This window comes from Microcebus murinus, chromosome 2 (assembly GCF_040939455.1).
Source record: "Microcebus murinus isolate Inina chromosome 2, M.murinus_Inina_mat1.0, whole genome shotgun sequence".
NCBI classification, from domain to species: Eukaryota; Metazoa; Chordata; class Mammalia; order Primates; family Cheirogaleidae; genus Microcebus; species Microcebus murinus.
This window is the reverse complement of record NC_134105.1, coordinates 35,165,014-35,189,190: the sequence shown is the minus strand read 5'-3', so window position 1 is coordinate 35,189,190 and position 24,177 is coordinate 35,165,014. Positions and strand designations below refer to the sequence as shown.

Sequence of the window (24,177 nt, the reverse complement as noted above, 5' to 3'; positions counted from 1 at the left end):
GGCTGCTGGTCCCGAGTGGGAGGGCGTGAATCTGGGCAGCCTCCCGTGAGGAGGCGGGCCTTGGCACACCCCGCAGCTAGAACGCGCGGAGCAGGGGCCAGAGCGGCGAGATCCCACTCCGCCCCGCCTTGCCCCTCTCCTGCGCCCGGAACCTTGGGTGTGCGGAACCTCGGTGCTGCAGCGCGGGCGCGGAGGACTCGGAGGGGGATGGAGCGGGCGCGCGGGCCGGGGGCCGAGGCCAGCGCGCCTGAGGAGGAGGAAGAGGAGGTGGAGGTGGGGGTGGGGGCTGCCATGGCGGCGGGTGGCGCGGGACCGGCGGTCCTGCAGGTGGCCGGCCTCTACCGGGGCCTGTGCGCGGTGCGCAGCCGCGCCCTGGGCCTGGGGCTCGTGTCACCCGCTCAGCTGCGCGTGTTCCCGGTGCGCCGCAGCTCGGGCAGGCCCGAGGGGGGCGCAGACGGCAGTGGGGTCGGGGCGGAGGCCGAGCTCCAGGCCAACCCCTTCTACGACCGCTACCGCGACAAGATCCAGCAGCTGCGCAGGTGCGGGCCCGGATCCTCGGCGGCGGGCGGGGAGGGGGAGGAGGGGCGGCGCGCGGCCCCAGTTTATGGGCCTTGCGACACCCCTGTGAGGTGGGCGCTAATACTGTCCCCACTCTACAGAGGATATATCGAGGCTCAGAGAGGCTAGGTCACTTGCCCAAGATCACTCAGCTAATTAGCGTCAGAGCTGGGCGTCTCTGCAAAGCCCAGGCTCTTTCCACATTTGTCTGCGTTTGTGCTTTAGTTCTGGAAACGCTAAGGTGGACTTTTATGACAACCGTGTGAGGCAAGCAGTTCAGAGAGAGCCGTTCTCGTTATTAAACTGGAAAAATGCCTTCCAGAGAAGGAACTTGACTTACTCAAGGTCACTTATTGAGTCAACTGAGGCCTGGCCCAGAGCTCAGATTCCAGATCTCCTAGTTTAGGCCCCTGACTGCAAGGAAAGGAGATTGGGGGTGGGAGGAGCGAGTCACAGTTGATCAATTGAACGTTCTCAGTAAAATGAGGAAACTGAGGATTAGAGAGAGTAAGGGACTTGTCAGAGGTCACACACTGGGTTGGATTTGTCTGACTCTGAATCCTGGGTGCTTAACACTACCCGGCAGCTTCCAGAGGCAAGTATCTGGAGATTAGAGGGGTTTGAGGTGGTTAGGAGAGGGCCATGGTAGGGTCCGAAGAGTTCAAGTGGAAAGAACTGAAGAATATCAAAGATGAAACTTAAAGGCTTGGGAGAGAATTTGTCAGGGTAGGAAGGCAGTTGTCTTACGAAAGGAAACCAAAAATTGAATACTGTAAATTCTGAGTTCTGTCTCATTTCTACTTCCACTGCCTTAGTTTACTCCTTAACTCCTCCATCATCCTCGAACTAGTGTTCCCCACCTCCATTCTTGGCCCTCTCTATCCCAGTGTATCTCACTGCTACTAAAGTGATCTTTCTCACTTTCTGAAACAATGGTGGAATAAATGAGTATTTTTGTTCTCTTTCCAACAGCATTTAGGTATTCTCAAGTATTTGTCATCTTAAAAGCTTTTCTTGACCTACATTCCCATCCAGCCTTCTGTCTTTGATCCCTCTTTGATCCCATTTAAACACAGGCATCTCTGAAGAGTTATCTACTCATACTCTGAGTACTTAATCAGCTCCCATTCATGAATAGATGAATGACTGGTTTTGCTCTTCTCTGCTTGATCATTCCCATCAACAACGTTTACACATACTGTTATCTTTTAAAGAGTCCAAAGTGCCCCATTGACTGAATAACATCCAAATTCCTTGGTGTTCACACAAGGTCTTCACACTCTAGTCCCTGCTGGTCTCTTTAGCCTTATCTATTACACAAACTTCCTTTGAGCATGGTCCAGCACAAAAAAATTAGAAGGGGATATTCCAGGTAAGGGGAGCAGCAACATAAACAAAAGTACAGAGGCATGAAACCACCTCAACCATTTAGGGATGTTTGAGCAAATTTCATCACAATATCTGTAGCACTTTCATGTACTTATTTACATGTCTGTCTCTCCCATGAAATAGTAAGCTCCCTGATGTAGGGACTCTGTCTTGTTTGTTTCTATATCCCCAGAGGCCAGCAAGAGCTCTGCTGCTCAGGCTGCCCCACGTCCTCCCTACATGTTCACCATGGCAGGCCGAGGTGTGGCTGTGGCCGCTAGCAGGGCCAACCTTGCTCCTGGTGTAGGTCCCAGGGCTGCCTGCAGCCCTAGCCAGGCAAGCACTATGCCCCAATGAACAGGAACCCCTGGTGTGGCTCTTCACTGAGGAGGAACTGATCCACCATGCAGAGAAGGAAAAAGATCAGCCCATCTATGTGGCAGTGAAGAGAATGGTGTTCAATGTCTCCTCCAGAAAGGAGTTTTATGATGCCTTGTCCAGAAAGGTCCACACAAGGGGTAGCCAAGATGTCCCTAGATCCTATAGACCTCACCCATGATATTACAGGTCTCATGGCCAAGGAGCTGGAGTCCTTAGATGATGTCTTCACAAAAATGTACAAAGTGAAATATCCCATCATGAGCTACATAGCCTGAAGAATTCTTAACAAGCACGGCACACCAACCTGGACTTCAAGTGTGAAGACCAGCCCCATTTTGAATGCAGGATGAGTTCTGATGTTTCATTGGCAGGAGCAGGTTCTTTGGAGGGTAGGTCAGAGAGACACTCAAATGCTAAATCTTCTACAATATAGCCTAAAACCTCTAAATCACTAGGATCTGAATAAAACAGATATTTCACCTATAGGGGCAAGGGGAGTTATCCAAGAACTGGATGTATTCAAATAAAAGCTTGACACCTAGTAGGGACATTGTAGGATTCTTACCTGAGTAAGTGATCCAAAAAGATTACCTCAAAGTATCTTTCCCTTCCTGAGGATTCTAGATACCCAGAGTGTAAGTATCTGAGGGACCAAGCCTTGTGTCACCCTGGGGAATAGCCTATAGGAGAAAAATGTTACACAGGCCCCTTGAGGAGTATCAATAGTTGAATAACTGGATTTCTTGTTCTACTTTCTTGATTTCTGAGCTCATGTCCAGTCCTTACTAATTGAAGGGCAAATCCTTCAGCCTCTCTGAATGCCAGTGTCCTTAAAATGTGATGCTTTGTTATTTCAAAATCCAAAAAGGTCCAGGTGGTTTACTTTTTGGTTTACCTTTGATTAGGTCTGACCCAGCTGCTTTTGAGTCCCGCCTGGAGAAGCGCAGTGACTTTCGGAAACAGCCTGTGGGGCGCTCCAGGCAAGGTGATTTTATCAAATGTGTGGAGCAGAAGGTAAGATCCCCCTTTTTGAGTTGTTGGTTTACCAGCACTCCAACCTCCTTCCCCCAATCCTTGTCCTTGAAATGGGTTCACTAATGGATCTACTGGTCAACTGAACATAGACTCTCTCAGTCTCCATCCATATATGTGTATATCCTGCTCTTTCTAGGCAAGGCACTGTGGTCATGGTGGAGATAGAAAGCTATGAGAGGGGCAGTTTCTGCTCCTAGGAGGTACAGTCTAGTGGTCAAGGCGAGGCACACAGGGCAGTGGGCTGTAGGGATCAGGGAAAATTTCCCAGGGGAAGTAGAACCTGACCTGGGCTAGGAAGAGTGTGAAGGATTTAAATTAAGCCGAGAGGAAGGAGTAGGACTTGATGTAGAGCAGGAGTCATCAAACTTTTTCTGTAAAGGACCTAATAGTAAATATTTTAGACTTTGTGGGCCATGCGGTCTCTGTTGTAGCTACTCAACTCTGCTATTATATAGTGCAAAAGCTGGCATAGCCAATAAGTAAATGAGTGGGTGTGGTTGTGTTGCAATAAAACTTTACTTACAAAAACAGTTGGCAGGCTGTATTTAGTTTGCTGACAACCAACCACTCACCCCAACATCACTCCCACTGCCATGTTGAGGAATTAGCTTAAACAGAAGAAGAGCTTTGAAAGTAAAAGGAGTTTCAGGAAACAGTAAAGTACCTGGTCCAATTAAAAGGGAGAGGAATGGGCTGGGCATGGTGGCTCATGCCTATAATCCCAGCGCTTTGGGAGACTAAAGTGAGAGGATTGCTTCGGACCAGGAGTGAGACCAGCCTCAGCAAGAGCAAGCCCCATCTCTACAAAAAATAGAAAAATCAGATGAGTGTGGTGGCACATACCTGTAGTCCCAGCTACTTGGGAAGCTGAGGCAGGAGGATCACTCAAGCCCAGGAGTCTAAGGTTGCAGTGAGCTATGATGACGCCACTGCACTCTAGACAGGGTAACAGGGCAAGACCCTGTCTCAAAAAATAAATAAATAAAAAATGAAAATAGAGAGGAAAGTGTTAAGACTAAAGGTATAGGTTAGGCATTAAACTCTAAGCTGAGGCATTTGGGCTCAGTGAGCAGAGGCAGGATAACTTAGCTGCTAAGAGGATAGACTCTGGAACCAGGTGCCAAGAACGGAAACCTAGCTCTTCCACTTACTAGCTAGGTGACTCTGGAAAATTATATAACTTTTCCATGCCTCAGTTTGCTTATCTGTAAAACAGGAAATTAACAGTACCTATCTCATTGAGTTGTGCTGAAGATTGAATGAGATAATACCATGTAAAACTCTTTAGCCCAGTCCGGGGCATATAATATGTACTTAATTCATATTAGCCATTGTTATCTTTAAATAAAGAATAATTATTTATTTGGGAAATAAATAATTTAATAATTTAAATAAATTATTTATCTGGGAAATAATTATTCTTTATTTAAAGGGGAAAAGAATAATTAGCTGTGTATAGGAAAATTAATCTATTGCAGTGTTTTTCAAACTTTTTGACCATAACCCGCAGTAAGAAAGAAATTTTACATTGCAATTCAGTACACATATATGTATATGATTGTAACTGAAACATTTTTACAAAACAATGCTTACTTTTATAACATGCTGTACATGCTTTTTTAAAAGATGAAAAAGAAAAATAACAAGAATGTACAGCATTCTTGTTATGCTGTACATTCTTGTTATTTTTCTTTTTCATCTTTTAAAAAAATTCTGATCATAATCCACTAAATTGATTTCACGACCTGTTATTTGAAAAATACTAATCTAGGGTGGTGTACAGAACAAACTGGAGTGGGAGAGGCCAGAACCAGGAAGAATATGCAGTAATCCAGGTCTGGGCTGCAGAGAGCCTGAAATAAGGTAGTTATAGTAGAAAATTGGATTCTACATTGTGTTTTAAAGTCAAATTAGAGATATTTGTTTTACTTAGTACTTTTTTTTGCTGTGGATATCCTAAATTTTAAGATAATCTACTCAGTCTTAATAACTAGTTGAGTTAATTACAACAAGATTAATAGTCAGTGGGTTAATCATCACAAGTTTGAGGAACAAATTCAATCTCCTATGACAAACATAGTTTATAACTTTATGTGAACAAACAGCTCTTTACTATTAATACAAATATTGTAACATTGTCATTTCCTATAATAAACATATATAGTAGCAAGGTTGAAGTCAGTAGCTCTTGGAAATATTACTGCATTACAAACTTTCAGTATTATATGGGAAAGCTCTTTGCCCCTTTTTTGTAAATAGAAATTCACCTTTACAATGATAAGATGAAGAATAAGTAAAGATACAATTTAAATTATGGCAGCCCTTAGGTAAATATTCACTTACTCTCTTCCTTATCTAGCAAGATAGAGAGGAAAGCTAATGGCTAAACTGAACTCTCCATTCCCGAAGTCTTTTTTTTTTTTTTTTTTTTTTTTTGAGATGAATTCTCACTCTGTTGCCCAAGCTGGAGTGCAGTGGTCTGATTATCATAGCTCACTGCAGCCTCAAACTCCTGGGCTTAAGCAGTCCTCCTGCCTCAGCCTCTCAAGTAGTTGGGACTACAGGTGCACACCTTCACACCCAGCTTATTTTTAAATTTTTGTAGAGACAGGGATCTTACCATGTTACCAGGCTGGTTTTGAATCCAGGGAGCCTCCCACCTCGACCTCCCAAAGTACTGGGATTATAGGTGTGAGCTACCTCACCCAGCCCCCAATGTCTTTTTTTTTTACTGATTCACTGGTTTCCAACCACACAGGACTCAAAATCCCCCTTTTACAATAAATTTTTTTAATTCTCCCTTTTCTACCCTAAAATGAAACAATGTAAGTATGTAGACAATATAACCTACTTATATGCATAATTTTAGGAGAGGGAGAAATCAATATAATGCCCTAACCATAATATAAAGGAAAGTATTTTTTAATAAAATACATATTTTAGTATGTAAATTTTGGGACACATCCATACTGTGAGACCTAATGTAGTCATCAGATGCTTTCACCTCTTTGTGAAATAAACATGAACACATAAGCAGCAAATGCTAACTGGTAAAGGGATATTATATTAGTAATTATAAAAACTGATGAACCGTAAGTAGTTTTGTTATCTGTGACCCAAGATTCCACAATGTATAGTTATCTCTCAAGTTATATAGTAGTTACATTTCTGGGAAATTTAGTGTTTATTAAAGCTGTGTTTAGGCTGGGCATGGAGGCTCATGTCTATAATCCTAGCACTCTGGGAGGCCAAGGCGAGAGGATCGTTTGAGGTCAGGAGTTCAAGACCAGCCCGAACAAGAGTGAGACCCCATCTTTACTAAAAATAGAAAAATTAACCAGACATGGTGGCGCACACCTGTAGTCCCAGCTACTCGGGAGACTAAGGCAGGAGGATCACTTGAGCCCAGGAGTTTGAGGTTGCTGTGAGCTAGGGTGATGCCATGGCACTCTAGCCCAGGCAACAGAGCGAGACTGTGTCTCAAAAAAGAGAAAAAAAGCTGGGTATTTTTGGGTGTTTTTAAAGCTAGGTTCTAGGCCCAGGTAATTATAAATATTAAAATATTGTAGGTATTTTCACCTACAAGGATGTCTGGCTAAACACTGAAAAGTTGTATAGGATGAGGGAAAGTTCTTTACTATGTAGAACTCATCTCATTTGGTACCACTATTCCTCCCATAAATGCAGATATCACTATCCAATAAATTATCATGACAACAATAAAATTGTCCCCACAGATTTCCAAAACATCCCTAGGAAGGAAGTTAAGTACCCATTTAAAGTTCTTATTAAATGCTTCTGAGACTTTTTGGTATATAGTTCCAACTATTTTAATTACCTTATTTCATCAATTCTATAGCCTACTTTATTTTCATATTTTAATATCTCAAAAATTGTCTTAAGATAGATGTGATAGTAAAGTATTGTGCTATTGTTTAATTGGCATCATTTTCTGATACGTAAAATAATGGTACATCTTAAGATCATTGGTGTCTTTGATTTGATAAAATATAATAAGCTTGTACTTAGGCTTATAGAAATTTTTTATTTCTATAAAAGGAAAAGATACACAGAGTATGGTGACCAAAAGGTAAGGATAGCTGTGCAAATGGAGGGTTTTGTTTGTTTTGTTTTCATAGTATACCTGAGAGTGAGTGGTATGAAAATGAAATTAATTCTTTCCTGTTTAGATTGTTTGCATAAGAAGGAACAGCTATACTAGAATGCTGCCAGTTTATAGGGTGTGACCAAAAAGACTGTATTCAACAAGTTTTTGTCTAATTTGTGCGTACAGGTTCCATGAGCATCCTCATGAAAAATTTGAATTAATAAAGTACAGAGTGACTAAAGTCATGGTTTTATGCATAAAGTGTTTTTCAGCCTCAGAATCCCAGGAGTAGACTGTACTCTTTCCCTCTTTAAAGGTATGGTCTTGAACTTAGAGATTGCATGGAAGACTCAAAACAGCCCATCCCTACTATCAGAAACAACTCAGAATTGGATTTTCTGGTTGTGGCCTTTATCAGAGATAATGGGCTAGGAGAAAAAATAATCACTTTCAGTTATTCTTGGCATTTTTTGAGGGGGAGTCTAATTTGATAGAGGAAATACTAAGACAGTACTAAAAAAGTCTCTGGTCTTCTGAGGATGACTGCCATCTAAGTGCTGTCAGAAATAAGAAGCAGCTTTGGATAACATATCTGTCCACTTCTCACCTCCTCTGTGGTTCAGTGTGGAGTAGGTCTGAGGATAAAGCATAGTAAACCCAAGTAGGCCTAATTCTGAAAGAAGTTCCTCATATCCATAGTGGCAAGTATAGAATGGACTCTCAATGCCAATAGATGATAATTGCTGACAAAGAAATCTTCTCATCTCTGCATCTCAGAATCTTTTTGTTTTTGCTTTTTTGTTTTTGTTTTGTTGTTGAGATAGTCTCACTCTGTCACCTTGGGTAGAGTGCAGTGGCATCATTGTAGCTCACTGCAACCTCCAACTCCTGGGCTCTAGTGATCCTTCTGCGTCAGCCTCCCAAGTAGCGGGGACTACAGGAACATGCCACAATGGCCAGCTGATTTTTCTATTTTAATAGAGATGGGGTCTCGTTCCCGCTCAGGCTGGTCTCGAACTCCCTCAAGCAATCCACCCGCCTCGGCCTCCCAGAGTGCCAGGATTACAGGCGTGAGCCACCGTGTCCAGCCATGCATCTCAGAATCTTAGTCAGAGGAAAGTTGTCTCACTAACAGTAACTTTTAGAACAATGTATATGATTATTATAAAGAGTGGAGAGAAGCCAGTTCTCGGGTACAAAATTAATTAAGAAGATTGGGCACCTCACCTAGTTTGGTGATCTGTTTCTTATGAGTAAAGTGTAGATTAATATCCTGTCTCATCATGTATTTCAGACAGATGCCTTGGGGAAACAGCCTATGAGCAGAGGATTTACTAAGGACAAGGTAGGTTTCTAATTAAATATAGGGTCCAGGTCTAAAGTAGTATGGAGCATCTATAACAAGAGACTGCAAGTTTGAACATATGAACTAGTTCAGTGATTTTGTGTAAGATGATATTCCAAATATAGAGATAAGAAATATTCCTGAAACTTTTGTGTCCTTGCCATGACACATTGCCTAAGTGTGGGTCCTGAGAGTACTCGAGGAAATACGAAGGAAATGTAGCAACACTCTTCGTTTCTATAGGAAATAGTTTAAAAATCAAAAATTTATTTGGTCTGTCACTTAATTTACAAATAAGGAGTCACTCCTGGTAGAATAGCAGTTAAATAAAAATAACCAGGCTTTCTCCTCTTACCAGCTGCAGAGTGCTGCATGACTCATTGGTGAGGATAAAACATTTGGGAAGGATATGGTGACCTAATAGATACTCACCAGAAATAGAACTGTGAAAACCTGCCTGGGCTTGGGCATTCACTTTATCTGAGCATGTGGGCTTTCTTATACTTTTTCTTTGCTTATGATAGATGGATTTGCTTCACTGTCCTGACATGTTTGTTTCCCACAAGCTTAGAGACATAGTTAAGCTGTTTTGTTTTGGTTTTTAATTGTTGGTATTAATTCCTTTTTATTTATTTTCTATTTCAAGACTCTCAGTTCAATCTTTAACATTGAGATGGTAAAAGAGAAAACTGCAGAAGAAATAAAACAGGTAATGAATGAAAACGAGTTGGCATACTCCATGAAAATGTGTGTTCTATGAACCAAATCTGAGAGTAGAAAGAAGCATACATTTTCTGACACATCTTTCTAGCCATAATGAAAGGTAGTCATAAAGGCAAAAATGATGAATTACAGGAAGTAGAATGGCATAAGAAAACTTGTCTTTCTTGGTCTTACTCTTATATGTCTAATTAACTCATATTTCCCCTTTCTTTTCCATTCCTATTGCCCACATTTTATTTAAAATCATCAGTATTCTGTGCCTGGATTACTGTACTGCCTTTTTAAAACAGGTTTCCTTGCTCCTATTTTTCCCATTCCACCTATAATATTCTCACCAGCTGAGTTTTCTTAAAGTTCTTCTTTCATTATGGAGAAACATTGTATGTATATTGGATAAGAACACAGACTGTAGAACCAAGCTTCTGGTTTTAAGTCCTAGTGTGACATTATTAGCTGCGTGACTTGGACAAGTTAGATAACTTCTCTGGGCCTCAGTTTCCCTAGTGTAAAGTGGAGATAATAATATTATTTACCTCATAGAGTTATTTGGAGAATTAACTGAGTTAACATGTATAAAGCATTTAGAACAGTGCCTGGCACAGAGTAAGTGCTATATTTATGTTTTTAAATAAATGAAAGGAAAAATATTATGTTAGGAACCTGCTCACAAATGATGCATGACTTCCCATATTCCTTTTCCTGCATTCCATTTCCTGCATTCTCCATTATTATAGGACCTCCTACAGGAAGCTTCCTGGAGACCTTCCTTCCAAGCACTCATAATCTATTGCATGTACCTCAATTTGCATTCCTATTTACATTTTCATGTCTGTGATCCTTTTCTCTGCAATTAGACTATTTTGTAGTTATATGAATTATATTTTAGGTAAATTAAGAGGATCAAAATAATAATAAAAGCAACATACTGTGTGCCAGATACTATGCCTAGTGCTTCATATGCATTATTTCATTAAATTCTCTTACCCCCCCTGTAAAGTAGGTGCTATTATTCTCAATTTACAATTAAGGAAACTGTGACTTAAAGAGATTCTATAACTTAGTGATAGATCTGGGACTGAAACCCGTGTCTATTTGACTCTGTGTCATATTCTCTAACAGGAAATTGTGCCCATTACCATGGGTTTCCTTTGAATGCTACATCATTTATTTTAGCAGGCATTTAATATCTGTTAAGTGTCAGGCTCTGAGCCAGACACAGAGATAAATGGGAGAATCCCCTACCTTCAAGGAGTTTTAGCCTAGTCAAGGGACAGGCACAAAAACAAATAAGATCAGTACAAAGTTCTAACTTCTGTTAACAGAGGCTTATGCAAAGTCTCAGGGAGAACATAGGCTGTGCCTTTGTTAAGAAGTACCAATGGAGCACAGACACCAAGCAAGTCGTTTAGGGGAGAAAGAAGTCAGACCCAGGAGCCCTGATCATATGACAAGTACGACTTAGACCTGTAGTTTTACATACATATTTGTGCTCATTGAAATATTTTTTTAGTAACAAAGATCAACTATATTAGGAACTATCAGTCTCATAAATGTCACTGTAGATTCATAAGCTATTATATCTACTAATATAAATTAAATCAGAATATACTGTCCTTAACTTGAGAAGATAATGTTTTGACATGCATAAAACAAACAAAAAAGAAAAAGCAAAGCAACCTTAGATTTCATTAATAGAGTGGTTTGCATAGATTCTAGCAGGTAATAGTTCTTTCATGCTCTGTGTTGGTTAGATAGATCACGCTTTGATTAGTAGCTTTAGTGGAGGCCCCACCTTCCAATAGAAATGTTAGCAAAGCAGAGCAACTCTAAAGGAGGTGACCCATTCTTCAACACCAGCTCACTCTGGTGTCACCTTGGTTATGATGCCTTCCCCTACTTCTCTATGCCTTTGTTACTTTTATTCTCTGCATAGAATGTGTTTCTTATATCCTCCTGCCCTACCTGTTCATCTTCATAGCCTACCTATTTACTCAGCTAACTCCTGATCGTTCTTTTTTTGTGTGTGTGTGTGTGAGACAGAGTCTCGTTTTGTTGCCCAGGCTAGAGTGAGTGCCATGGCGTCAGCCTAGCTCACAGCAACCTCAAACTCCTGGGCTCAAGCAATCCTTCTGCCTCAGCCTCCCAAGTAGCTGGGACTACAGGCATGCACCACCATGCCCGGCTAGTTTTTTCTATATATATTAGTTGGCCAATTAATTTCTTTCTATTTATAGTAGAGACAGGGTCTCACTCTTGCTCAGGCTGGTTTCGAACTCCTGACCTCGAGCAATCCGCCCGCCTCGGCCTCCCAGAGTGCTAGGATTACAGGCGTGAGCCACCAAACCCGGCCTCTCCTGATCGTTCTTAATGATACAGCTCAAGTGTCCCTTCCTCTGGCACACTCTTCCCTAACCTAGGTTAAATGCCTCTTTTAGGAGCTCTGTAGCTGAAACCAAGGCAGGGACTGAATAAATGTTAATTATTATGTCACAGTTGTCTGTCATTCAGCCAGCATTTCTGAGTACCTTTTAGGTTGCAAGACATTGGTGACAACACAAACAGACATCCTGCCTACAGGGCCTTGCAAACTAGTGAGGGAGATGGATCCATGTGCAAATGACCTTATAATGAAGTAGCATATCCTAGGCATCTTTGTAGAGGTATAAAGTACAAAAGCAATTCATGGGAAAACTTCTGACTAAAGTGATCAAGGGAGACTACATAGAAGAAGAGGTATATAGGCTCAGCTTCAGAGGACAGGAAGAATTTGGGGGGTCAGAGATGAGGAGAGGGGCCAGGTATGGTGGTTCATGCCTGCAATCCTAACACTGGGAAGATGAAGCAGGAGGATTGCTTGAGCTCAGGAGTTAGACACCAGGCTGAGCAAGAGTGAGACCCCATCTCTACTGAAAATAGAAAAATCAGCCAGGCATTGTGGCATGCACCTATAGTCCCAGCTACTCGGGAGACTGAGGCAAAAGGGTTGCTTGAGCTCAGGAGTTTGACATTGCAGTGAACTATAATGACACCACTGCACTCTACCCAGGGCAACAGAATGAGACTGTCTGAAAAAAAAAAGATGCGGAGAGGAATGTTTTCTAGTAAGAGCCAATAACACGTGAAAAGGCATGGGTGACAATAAAAATAATGGCAGTAAAAATTATGAGCACAGAGCATCTATATGATATAATGCTAAGTGATAAAAAAGCAAGATACAATATTGCCTATATTTACATCTGTGTATACTATAAAAGAAAGAATATTAAGACATACTAGAAACAAATACATCAAGATAACAACAGTGATTTTTGTTAGGGTGGTAAGACTATGGACATTTTTATTTCTTTTCCCTATTTTCTAGTTTTGTAATTTTATTATATAAATTTTTATTCCTTACCTTTTGGTGTTCGCATCATGAAAGTCAGCTGTGCCCTTCCTGTTCTTTGGTGCAAGCAGTAGAACTGCTTCTGCTTGGCATATACCATAGTCAGATCCAGCAGCCTCCATCTCTTCCTCATGTGAAGACTTTCTAGACTTGGGATTTTTAAGAGATGCCTATAATGTGGCAATAATACCTAATAAAAGCTAACATTATTTGTAATGTTTACTCTGTGCCAGGCATTATTTCAGCTAGTTTTTACAATAATCCTGTGAGATTGATTTTATTGCTATTTATTGATTGATTTTATTGCTATTTATTGATGTTTTTTAGGCAGTTTTGAGTAATTTGACCAAGGTAGCATAGGTAGTAAATGATTGCAGCTGGTATTCACATCCAGGTTTGCCTAACCCCAGACTCTGAGCTCTGAGTGACTGATGTCCTGTCTGTCTGAAAAGGACCACAGTTGGCTGGGGACATGTGAGTTTAGGGAGGAAAGAAAGATACAAACAAAAAGAGATTATCTATCACACAAGGCAGATCTTGAGATCTTGAGAGTCATAGAATCGGTTTCTTTGACAGTAATTTGTTATTAAGAGTTACAGTTTAATCATCCAGAAGAGCGTATTGTATTAAATCTTTTTTGTAACCATGTACTAGTAATAAAAGTATTACATTGGGTTTTTCCTCACTCTTGTCAAATAGCATATTGCTCGGAACAATGAAAACTGTCACCATTTCTTAGCACAAGTTGAAAAGATTACCCACATGTCACAGACACCCTCTCTTTTTTGTACAGATTTGGCAGCAGTATTTTGCAGCAAAAGATACAGTCTACGCAGTTATTCCTGTAAGTAGTTTGGAAGGGAAAATGAAAGTGTTACAACATGAAGGTCAGCTCTCTAACCTTATCAGGCAGTTGCCTTTAGTTTTACTATGTTTATTGCCTCTTGAGAACTTGCATTTTACAGCTCTGAGGGTTTTTATTATGCCCTGAGCACCAAAGATTGGAAGCTCCATATGGTATATTTATGGCTCTTGTTTTTCCTCTTTCTGGTTTAGAAATGTCTTTGAGTCAAGTCTCTGACAAGGGAGTATGGTATAAGATCATGTTGCTGAGTAATTTCCAGATGTCTTTTATTTTTTTTTTGGTGTTTTCCAACCAAGCTGTTGGAATTTAAGACAGGGCCTCTAACATAGTTTTTTTCCCTTCTTGTTAGTGACCTATACCTGAGTTGACATGAAGCCTCTCCTAGTCTTTCTCTGGCATTTCCCCTTACCAAGTAGCATTGTCTTGATTTTTCCCTCTTTGAAATTGCTGTCTTGGAGATGTTCACCAGCCACTGCTTGACCTTTAAGAACTGTGATGGAGAAGGGATGCTACTGGCTTCTCTGGTTTAATGTCCTTTTGCTGATTTCCAACCATAATAAAGTATTTGAAGTACTGGGTTATCAGCTTGAAGAAGTGGGTTTAGGTTAAGTTTATATAAAGCACACAAATAATACTGAATTTATGTGAGTAAGTATAAGATTAAGGAGGAAAACATAGATGGAAGGATAAAGCCAGGCCTTTTGGTTGTGAGGGTATCACTCTGTGTGTGTGTGTGTGTGTGTGTGTCTGTGTGTGTGTGTCTGTGTGTGTGTGTCTGTGTGTGTGTGTGTCTGTGTGTGTGTCTGTGTGTATTTTTATAACATCTTAAACATACATACCTTTACCCTTCATGAATTCAATAGCCAAAAGTCTGCATTTTTTATGATATTTTAGATCTCTGATACTGACTCATTGTTTGAACAGACCTCAGCTCTGCCTCTGACTGACTTAGTAGTGACCTGACATCTCTACCACTTGTCAGAGGTCCCTGGAGAGTTTGGAGCACTGAAGCCTCTACTCTTTACATGTAATTCTGACAGTGAACAACAAAACATATGTCTGGTTTTTCTAGTCTTTCTGTCATAAGAGCGATTTGGAAATGATGGAATTTAAAAGATTGTTTTTAGTTGTATTATAGTTCTAGAATTCAGTCTTGGGGAATTTAAATGTGATTGTGGCCTTTTGTGTTTTCCTGTTTGTGAGTTAATTTTATTCTTTTTGGACTTACAGGAAGAGAAGTTTGATTTGATCTGGAATCGGGCTCAGTCCTGTCCAACAGTAAGTTTCTGGTGACCATGTAAGGATTGCTTTCAGTGCTGCAAACAAAACAAGGGTGTTTTCCCACCAATCTCATCATATTTAATAATCTCTCACATGTTATGATGCTCTGTTTAACAAAGATGCTCACATGTTGATCGTACTGATAAATGAGATGTTCAGCCTTGTGAAATTGTGTGGGTTTGGCCCAGTAAGCCTATGGTTTTTAGCTCTCTATCACATCTCAGCCTTTTCTAATGTGGATCTTAAGCTGTCAGTATAAGTGTATTTTGGAAAGTAGCTGAGACCTTAATCTTCTCAACATCTTTTTTTTCCTTGTCTTAATTTTTATTATTTTTATTTACCATATAATTGTACATATTTATGAGGTACAATATGATATTTCAATACACATATATAATGTGTAGTGTTCAAATCAGGGTAATTAGCATATCTATGACCTCAAACATTAATCATTTCTTTGTGTTGGGAACATTCAAAATCCACTCTTCTAGCTATTTGAAAATATGCAATAAGTTGTTTTCAATTATAGTTACCCTATAGTGCTATAGAATACTAGAATTTATTCCTCCTATCTAGCTTTACTTCTGTATCCATTAACCAACCTTTGGCTGTCCTCCATCTCCCTTCCTCTTCCCTGCTAGTGGGCACTATTCTACTTTCTACTTCTAAGAGATCAACTTTCTTAGCCTCTCCATATGAGTGAGAGAACATGTAGTATTTATCATTCTGAGCCTGGCTTATTTCGTTAAACATGATCTCCATGTTCATCCATGTTGCCACAAAAGAAAGAATTCCATTCTTTCTTTATGGCTAAATCATATTCCATTGTGTATATATACCACATTTTCTTTATCCATTCATTCATTGATGGATACTTAGGTTGATTCCTTAGCTTGACTGTTGTGAATAGTGCCGCTTTAAAGGTGGGTGTGCAGGTATCTCTTTAACATACTGATTTCCTTTCCTTTACATATATATCTAGTAGTGGGGTTGCTGCATCATGGTAGTTCTATTTTTAGTTTTTTGAGGAACCTTCATACTGTTTTCCATAATGGCTATACTACTTTACATTCCCACTAATAACAGTGTATAAGAGTTTCCCTTTTTCTGCATCTTTACTAGCATTTGTTATTTTTTGTCTTTATGATAATAGCTATTCTAACTAGGGTGGGATGCTTGCTTTATTGCTAATTTTCTTTGCAGTTTTGGCTATGCTATCCTAATAATATGTGCCTAAAAGGAATTATGAGGTTGTTGCTGGAGTAATGAGCTGCCAGAAGGCCTAAGGGAGAGGGAGTATGTGAACTGGACAGCTAACTTGGTGTCAATAATTATTTCTAGGGTTTTTAAAAATTTTCCAAACATTGCTGAAAATAAAGAATACCTAAGTAAATGAAGAGATATATACCATGTTCATGGGCTGGATGACTCAATATTGTTAAAATGTCAGTTATCCCTAAATTGGTTTCTAGATTAAATACAATACCATTCAAAAAATCTCAATAGGCTTTTTTTCTCCCAGAAATTGACAAACTGGTTTTAAAAGTTTATTTGTAAGGCCGGGCGCTGTGGCTCACGCCTGTAATCCTAGCTCTTGGGAGGCTGAGGCGGGCGGATTGCTCAAGGTCAGGAGTTCAAAACCAGCCTGAGCAAGAGCGAGACCCCGTCTCTACTATAAATAGAAAGAAATTAATTGGCCAACTGATATATATATAAAAAAAAAAAATTAGCCGGGCATGGTGGCACATGCCTGTAGTCCCAGCTACCCGGGAGGCTGAGGCAGAAGGATCACTCGAGCCCAGGAGTTTGAGGTTGCTGTGAGCTAGGCTGACGCCACGGCACTCACTCTAGCCTGGACAACAAAGCGAGACTCTGTCTCAAAAAAAAAAAAAAAGTTTATTTGTATACCCAAAGGACCTAAAATAGCTAAAACAATTTTGAAAAAAAAAACAACAAAGTTAGAGGACTTACATTTCCTGATTTTAAGACTTATAAAAATATAGTAATGAAAACAGTATGATATTGCCATAAAGACAGACATATAGGTCAATGAAACAGAATAGAGAGTCCAGGAATAGACCAACATATATGTGGTCAGCTGTTTTTCAAGAAAGGTGCCAAGAAATTAAATAGGAAACGATAATCACTTCAACAAATGCTGCTAAAACAATTGAATATCATGTGTGGAAAAAAAAACAAAACCTCTAACCTTACTGTATACAAAAATTAACTCAAAATAGACCATAGACATAAATGTAATCTCTAGAAGAAAATAAAAGAGAAAATCTCACTGATCTAGGGTTTGGCAAAGATTTCTTAAATATATCACAAAAACACTATAAAAGAAAAAAATCAATAAATTGGAGTTCATCAAAATTTAAACATTGTGGTTGTATACCCAAGTTCCTAGTAGCATTAGTCACAATAGCCAAAAGGCGGAAGTAACCAAAGTTATATCAAAAACTCTTATAACTCAATAATAACGAGGACAGACAACCCAATTTAAAAATGGACAGAAGGTGAGGTGTGGTAGCTCACATCTACGATCCTAACACCTTGGGAGGCTTAGGCAAGAGAATCATTTGAGCCCAGGAATTTGAGGCCAGCCTGAGCAACATATTGAGACCATGTCTCTATAAAAACATAGAAAAATTAGCCACATGTAGTGGCACATGTCTGTAATCCCAGCTACTTGGGAGGCTGAAGCAAGAGGATCACTTGAGCCTAGGGTTTGAGGTTGCGGTGAGCTATAATGACACTACTGCACTCTAGCCTGCACAACTGAGTGAGACCCTATCTCAAAAAAAAAAGAGACAGAAGATTTGAATGGTTTGCCAAACAAGTAGAGTAGCAGATAAGCACTTGAAAAGATGCTTGGTATCATCAGTCATAATTGGAATACAAATTAAAACTACAGTGAGATACCCCTAGAATGGCTAAAATTTTTAAAACTGATTATACTAAGTGTTGGTGAGGATGTGCAGCAACTGGAACTCTCCTGTACTGCTGATGATAATATAAAATGGGATAAGCACTTTAGAAAATAATTTTTTGGTTTCTTTAAGAGTTAAGCATAGGCCGGGCACAGTGGCTCATGCCTGTAATCCTAGCTCTCTGGGAGGCCGAGGTGGGTGGATTCTTTGAGTTCAGGAGTTCGAAACCAACCTGAGCAAGAATGAGACCCCGTCTCTACTATAAAAATAGAAAGAAATTAATTGGCCAACTAAAAACATATAGAAGAAATTATCCGGACATGGTGGCGCATGCCTTCAGTCCCAGCTACTTGAGAGGCTGAGGCAGAAGGATGGCTTGAGCCCAGGAATTTGAGGTTGCTGTGAGCTAGGCTGACGCCAAGGCACTCACTCTAGCCTTGGCAACAAAGTGAGACTCTGTCTCAAAAAAAAAAAAAAAAGTTAAGCATAGGCTAGGGGCGGTGGCTCAGGCCTGTAATCCTAGCACTCTGTGAGGCTGGGCCAGGAGCATTGCTTGAGCTCAAGAGTTAAAGACCAACCTGAGAAAGAGCAAGATCCCACCTCTACTAAAAATAGAAAAATTAGCCAGACATAGTGGTGTGTTCCTGTAGTCCTAGCTACTCGGAAGGCTGAGGCAGGAGGATCACTTGATACAGGGTTTGAAGTTGCAGTGAGCTATGATGATCCCACTGCACTCTAGCCAGGGCGACAAAGTGAGATTCTGTCTCAAATAAATAAATAAACGTATGTATATATGTATGTAAAGCATATACCTGCTATACTAACTAGCCATTCCACTCCTAGATATTTTCCCAAGAGAACTGAAAGCATATGTCCATACAATGACTTGTACACAAATGTTTGAGCAGCTTTATTTGTAATAACCAAATACTGGAAACAATCCAAATGTCTATCACAGGTGCGTAGAAATTGTGGAAAGAGTGTGTGTGGTGTGTACATTTGTGTACATAATAGAGTAATATTCAGCAATAAAAAGGAATGCATTATCGATACATGCACCAACATGGATGGATCACAAAATAATTATGCTGGGTGTAAGAAACGAAACCAAAGAAAGGACATATTCTATGGTTCCATTTATATAAAATTTTATAAAATATAGACCTATAGCGACAAAAAGCAAATCAGTGGTTACTTAGGAGCAGTTCAGGACAGAAAAGTATAGATTATAAATGGAGATTAGAGATTATACATATATTTGTTATGTTAATTATAGTTATGGTTATACAGTATATATATGTAAAACTCATCAAATTGTACACTTTAAATATGAGCAATTTATTGAATTTCCCAAAACTCTAAAAAAAATTTCCCTAGAAAGGAATCAGCTATCAAGTAGGCGAGGAGTTTATCTCATCTAATAATAATAAATTGGAGGCCGGGTGTGGTGGCTCACGCCTGTAATCCTAGCACTCTGGGAGGCCAAGACGGGCGGATTGCTCGAGGTCAGGAGTTCGGAACCAGCCCGAATGAGAGTGAGACCCCACCTCTACTATAAATAAAAAAAGAAATTAATTGACCAACTAATATATAGAGAAAAAATTAGCCGGGCATGGTGGTGCATGCCTGTAGTCCCAGCTACTCGGGAGGCTGAGGCAGCAGGATTGCTTGAACCCAGGAGTTTGAGGTTGCTATGAGCTAGGCTGACACCACAGCACTCACTCTAGCCTGGGCAACAAGGCGAGACTCTGTCTCAAAAAATAATAATAATAATAAATTGGAGCCTGAGTGATTGGCAATAAGACAATTCTGTGACTTATTAACTTATTATATTATATATCTGTGTATTAAACTTATTATACTTTGTTTTGCTCTGGTACCATTCTCTTCTCCACTACTTATCTCCAATTCTAAACATCTTGAGCATAAAACTAATTGTTTCTTGGTAGTTAGTCTAGAGCCATGCTCCAATATTAGCCTCAACTGATAGAATATGAAGTAATTATAGCAAATGGAAAAAAGGATTTATTTTTTTATTTTTATTTATTTTTTTTGAGGCAGAGTCTCACTCGCTTGTCTGGGCTAGAGTGCCATGGTGTGAAGCTAGCTCACAGCAACCTCAAACTCCTGGGCTCAAGTGATCCTCCTGCCTCAGCCTCCCAGGTAGCTGGGACTACAGGCATGCGCCACCATGCCTGTTTAATTTTTTCTATTTTTAGTTGTTTGGCTAATTTATTTCTATTTATAGTAGAGACAGGGTTTTGCTCTTGCTCAGGCTGGTCTCAAACTCCTGAGCTCAAGCAATCCTCTAGCCTCAGCCTCCCAGAGTGCTAGGATTACAGGCGTGCGCCACCGTGCACGGCCAAAAAAAAGATATTTTAGCAGCATTAGAAAGTTTAGAAATTGAAAAAGACCCAAGTATTCATCAAGAGAAGAATAAATAAATCCAATTGTGGTAAGTTTCTACAGTAGAATGTCATACAACAATGAAAAATTCATAAATGAGAGTTATATTTATCAACATGGATAAATGTCAAAAGCATAATGTGAAATAAAAAAGCAAGTTACAACAGGATACATACACTTTGATAAGATTTAAGTTTTTAAACATGCAAACTGTTTCTTATTTATGGATATACACATATACATTAAAAGTATAAAAATATGAAAGGAAATGATAGACACCAAATGCAGGATAAGCCAGGCGTCCTGGCTCCCACCTGTAATTCCAGCACTTTAAGAGACCAAGGTGGAAGGATTGCTTAAGGCTGAGAGTTCAAGACTCCCATCTCTACAAAAATTTTTTTTAAAAATTAGCCGGGCATGGTGGCACATGCCTGTTGTCGCATGGGATAGGTGTTAACTCTAGGATGGGATTGGAATTGGGTACACAGGGAGCCTCTGTTATATCTCTAATGCTTTCTTAGGTGGATTGAGAAGTACATAAGTGTTTATTATATTACCACATATGAATTTCATAATTATTTTTTAGAGACAGGGTCTCACTCTATTGCCCAGGCTGGAGTACAGTGGTACAATCATAACTCACTGCAGCCTTGAACTTCTGGATTCAAGCAGTCCTCCCGTCTCAGCCTCCTGGGTACCTGGGACCACAGGTGCACACCACTGCACCTGACTAATTTTTTTTTTTTTTATAAAGATGGAGTCTTACTATGTTGCCCAAGCTGGTCTTTTTTTTTTTTTTTTTTTTTTTTTTTTTTGAGACAGTTTTGCTTTGTTGCCCAGGCTAGAGTGAGTGCCGTGGCGTCAGCCTAGCCCACAGCAACCTCCAACTCCTGGGCTCAAGCAGTCTTCTTGCCTCAGCCTCCTGAGTAGCTGGGACTACAGGCATGCGCCACCATGCCCGGATAATTTTTTCTATATATATTAGTTGGCCAATTAATTTCTTTCTATTTTTAGTAGAGACGGGGTCTCGCTCTTGCTTAGGCTGGTTTCGAACTCCTGACCTCGAGCAATCTGCCCGCCTCGGCCTCCCAGAGTGCTAGGATTATAGGCATGAGCCACCGCGCCCAGCCCCCAAGCTGGTCTTGAACTTTTGGCATCAAGTGATCCTCCTGTCTCTGCCTCCCAAAGTGCTGGGATTGCAGGTGTGAGCCACCACGCCTAAAAATTAAATGTCATAATTAAAAATTTTTTAAACCAAATATTGAAGAAATCAAATGAATGATACACGTAGTTGAATATAGAGCAAATTATTTCACTTATTCATCTATCTCCTTGTGTATCTGTTTCCATAGTTTCTGTGTGCTCTGCCAAGAAGGGAAGGTTATGAGTTCTTTGTAGGACAATGGACAGGTACTGAGCTCCACTTCACTGCACTTATAAATATTCAGGTAAGTGGTTTATGCTCTTCCTCTAGAGGAAAGAGACCTACCCCTTGATAGTACTAGGACACCTTGCTGAGGCTCTGGGGCACAGAATATCTACTGACTCCCAGCATTATTTGCTATAGCACTGATGAATTGTCATACTTTCCATGTTGGGTTAGTTTTCTAGGCCCCACTCAATACCTAGAAATTGAAAAAGACTCCAAAACACTTTCTCTGACTACTCCTGGCTCTCTTCTGTCTCTTCCCCTGACTTCTATCCCATTTACTGCATGTGCCTCACTTAACAAACATGGCTTAACAACCTGAAGTTAAGATGGTTATATTTTTAACTCAAGTTGAAGAGTCCCTTGAGGAAGGCTTCATGTCCTACGTGTGTTTTAGTAACCAAGTCAGCACTTTCCAACATGCTACATGAATAGTTTCCATTTAATGAATTATGTTGTTTGCTTTCTTTCTTCTTTCTTTTTATTTTATTACCAAATATTAGACTTACAAGTTAGATTCAAAGTATTTGAAGCTTTTAAAATGAAAGTCCGTATTTTAAATCAGATCATAACTAGAATTGGCATTCTCTATTTAGAGGCCAAATCTGACAAAAATAAGCATGTATTATATTGTCTTTGAAGTTGGTGTACAAAATAGAATGAGGGAGCAGCTTTTCACTTTTATTTTGTAATTCATCCAACAACTGTTCATTGTGTACATACTATAGTAACCAACATTTGACATACTTATTAATACTATATGCCAGATGTTTTATGTACATTGTGTCATTTAATCCTCATACATATGCCATGAGATAGTTACTATTATTATTTTCTATTTCTATTCACTGCTAATAAGTGATAGGGCCACCTCTGAGTCCAGGTTATTCGACTCCAGCATCTCTGAACTTAATCATTATGCCATTGTCTTGGGAACTATGTTAAGACCTGGATGGAGATCTATGAGACCAGGTCCCTGCCCTGATGAAGCTTATCCCCAAGTACAGGAGAAAGATCCAGAAACGCAATTACAATCAAAATGATTGTAAAATTGTAAAATATAAGAATTATGATGAAAACAATCAGCATACTATTAGAAGTATGTTCAATAGTACTGAGAGGCTGAAGTATTAAGAGTACGCTAGTAATAGGTATTGATAATTAAAATGAGATCCTTTTGTAGTTCATAAGCGTGATGATTGGGTTTTCACGCGCATGCGTGAGATGTGCCTCCCTCAAACCTTGTTACGACATCGGCACATTACCCGTCTGACGTGAAAAAAAAAAAAAAATGACTCTTGCTGAAATATTAAAGGTGAAACCCAGAGATTTTTCTTTGATTGTATTTGTTTCCTTCTACACTATATAGAGGCTTTAGCTTTGAGCCCATACTCTCTTTCTAATCTAGACTTGAAGTGTTGTAGCCACTGCCCTGACCATTCTTCATGAAATTATGTTTCCATCCTTCTCCCCACACCCCCTACCCAGTTTATGTTTTAAAACTGCACATTACAAATCTAGCCCATGTGCAAACTCTTCAGCTCTTGCTACAGCTTAAAAGAGCTCAGTCTTCATAGCTAGCCAAAGGGAGTAGATTTCAGCTGTGAAATGTGCTAGTCCGTAAAAGAGGCAATTACGTAGGCACCTTGCTTTCTTTAGAACTTGATTTGGTAGCTGCCTGTGCCATTTTGTTTTTAAATGTATGGCCACAATGAAGGATTCACTGCCTACTGTAAACATTTTCTGGGAAAAAAGCCAAACCTCTCCCAGCTGAAGACACAAATAACACTGTGCAAACTGTCAGTTTCACTGTGCCTTTGCAGGCCTGACCTTGTCCCCCTATACCAGTCCTCCAACTCACTAGCCACCCAAGGGGCTGAATTTCCTCCAGACTCTCTATTGCTTTGAAATTGCAGTTTGTTGTGATGGTACCTTATTGAGCCTTGATAAGTGTTCCTCCTTGCAGACCCGAGGGGAAGCTGCAGCCAGCCAGCTGATTTTATATCACTACCCTGAACTTAAGGAAGAAAAGGGCATAGTGCTGATGACAGCAGAAATGGATTCCACATTTCTGGTAAGAATTAACTTTTACCTCTTTGGATTTACCTAGTGGCCTTGAAGATATTATTCCTCTGCCAAATCTTACGAGAGGTAAAATTCCAGAGAGCTACATGTACCTTGTTTCTTACTTACTTTAAAGTTGACAATAATTTTGTCTTGTTCAAGCTCTTTCAAGTTGAATTTAATACAGATCCTCAATCATTTATTCACAATTCTAAAATCCACAGGCTCTAAAAATAAAATTTTTTCATAATCATTTTGTCACAAAACTTCACCTGCAGCCAAGCATGGCAACTTAT

General features: G+C 39.9%; 1 protein-coding gene and 1 non-coding gene across 2 annotated transcripts in view; both read left to right on the top strand.

The window, feature by feature from the left end:
- The first annotated feature begins 4 nt into the window (after nt 1-4).
- The window catches only part of ATPAF1 (ATP synthase mitochondrial F1 complex assembly factor 1), a 34,526-nt gene continuing 10,353 nt past the window's right edge, over nt 5-24,177 (top strand). The window contains exons 1-8 of the mRNA XM_012776093.3: nt 5-539; nt 3,213-3,321; nt 8,745-8,795; nt 9,442-9,504; nt 13,697-13,747; nt 14,999-15,046; nt 21,741-21,836; nt 23,784-23,891. Of these exons, the coding sequence (XP_012631547.1) occupies nt 208-539; nt 3,213-3,321; nt 8,745-8,795; nt 9,442-9,504; nt 13,697-13,747; nt 14,999-15,046; nt 21,741-21,836; nt 23,784-23,891 (858 nt within the window). The 5' untranslated portion in view covers nt 5-207. The remainder of the gene's footprint in view (nt 540-3,212; nt 3,322-8,744; nt 8,796-9,441; nt 9,505-13,696; nt 13,748-14,998; nt 15,047-21,740; nt 21,837-23,783; nt 23,892-24,177) is intronic.
- LOC142869885 (small nucleolar RNA U13) lies at nt 22,989-23,092 on the top strand. The gene has a single exon (XR_012918433.1). It is a non-coding gene; the product is annotated as a small nucleolar RNA U13 (small nucleolar RNA).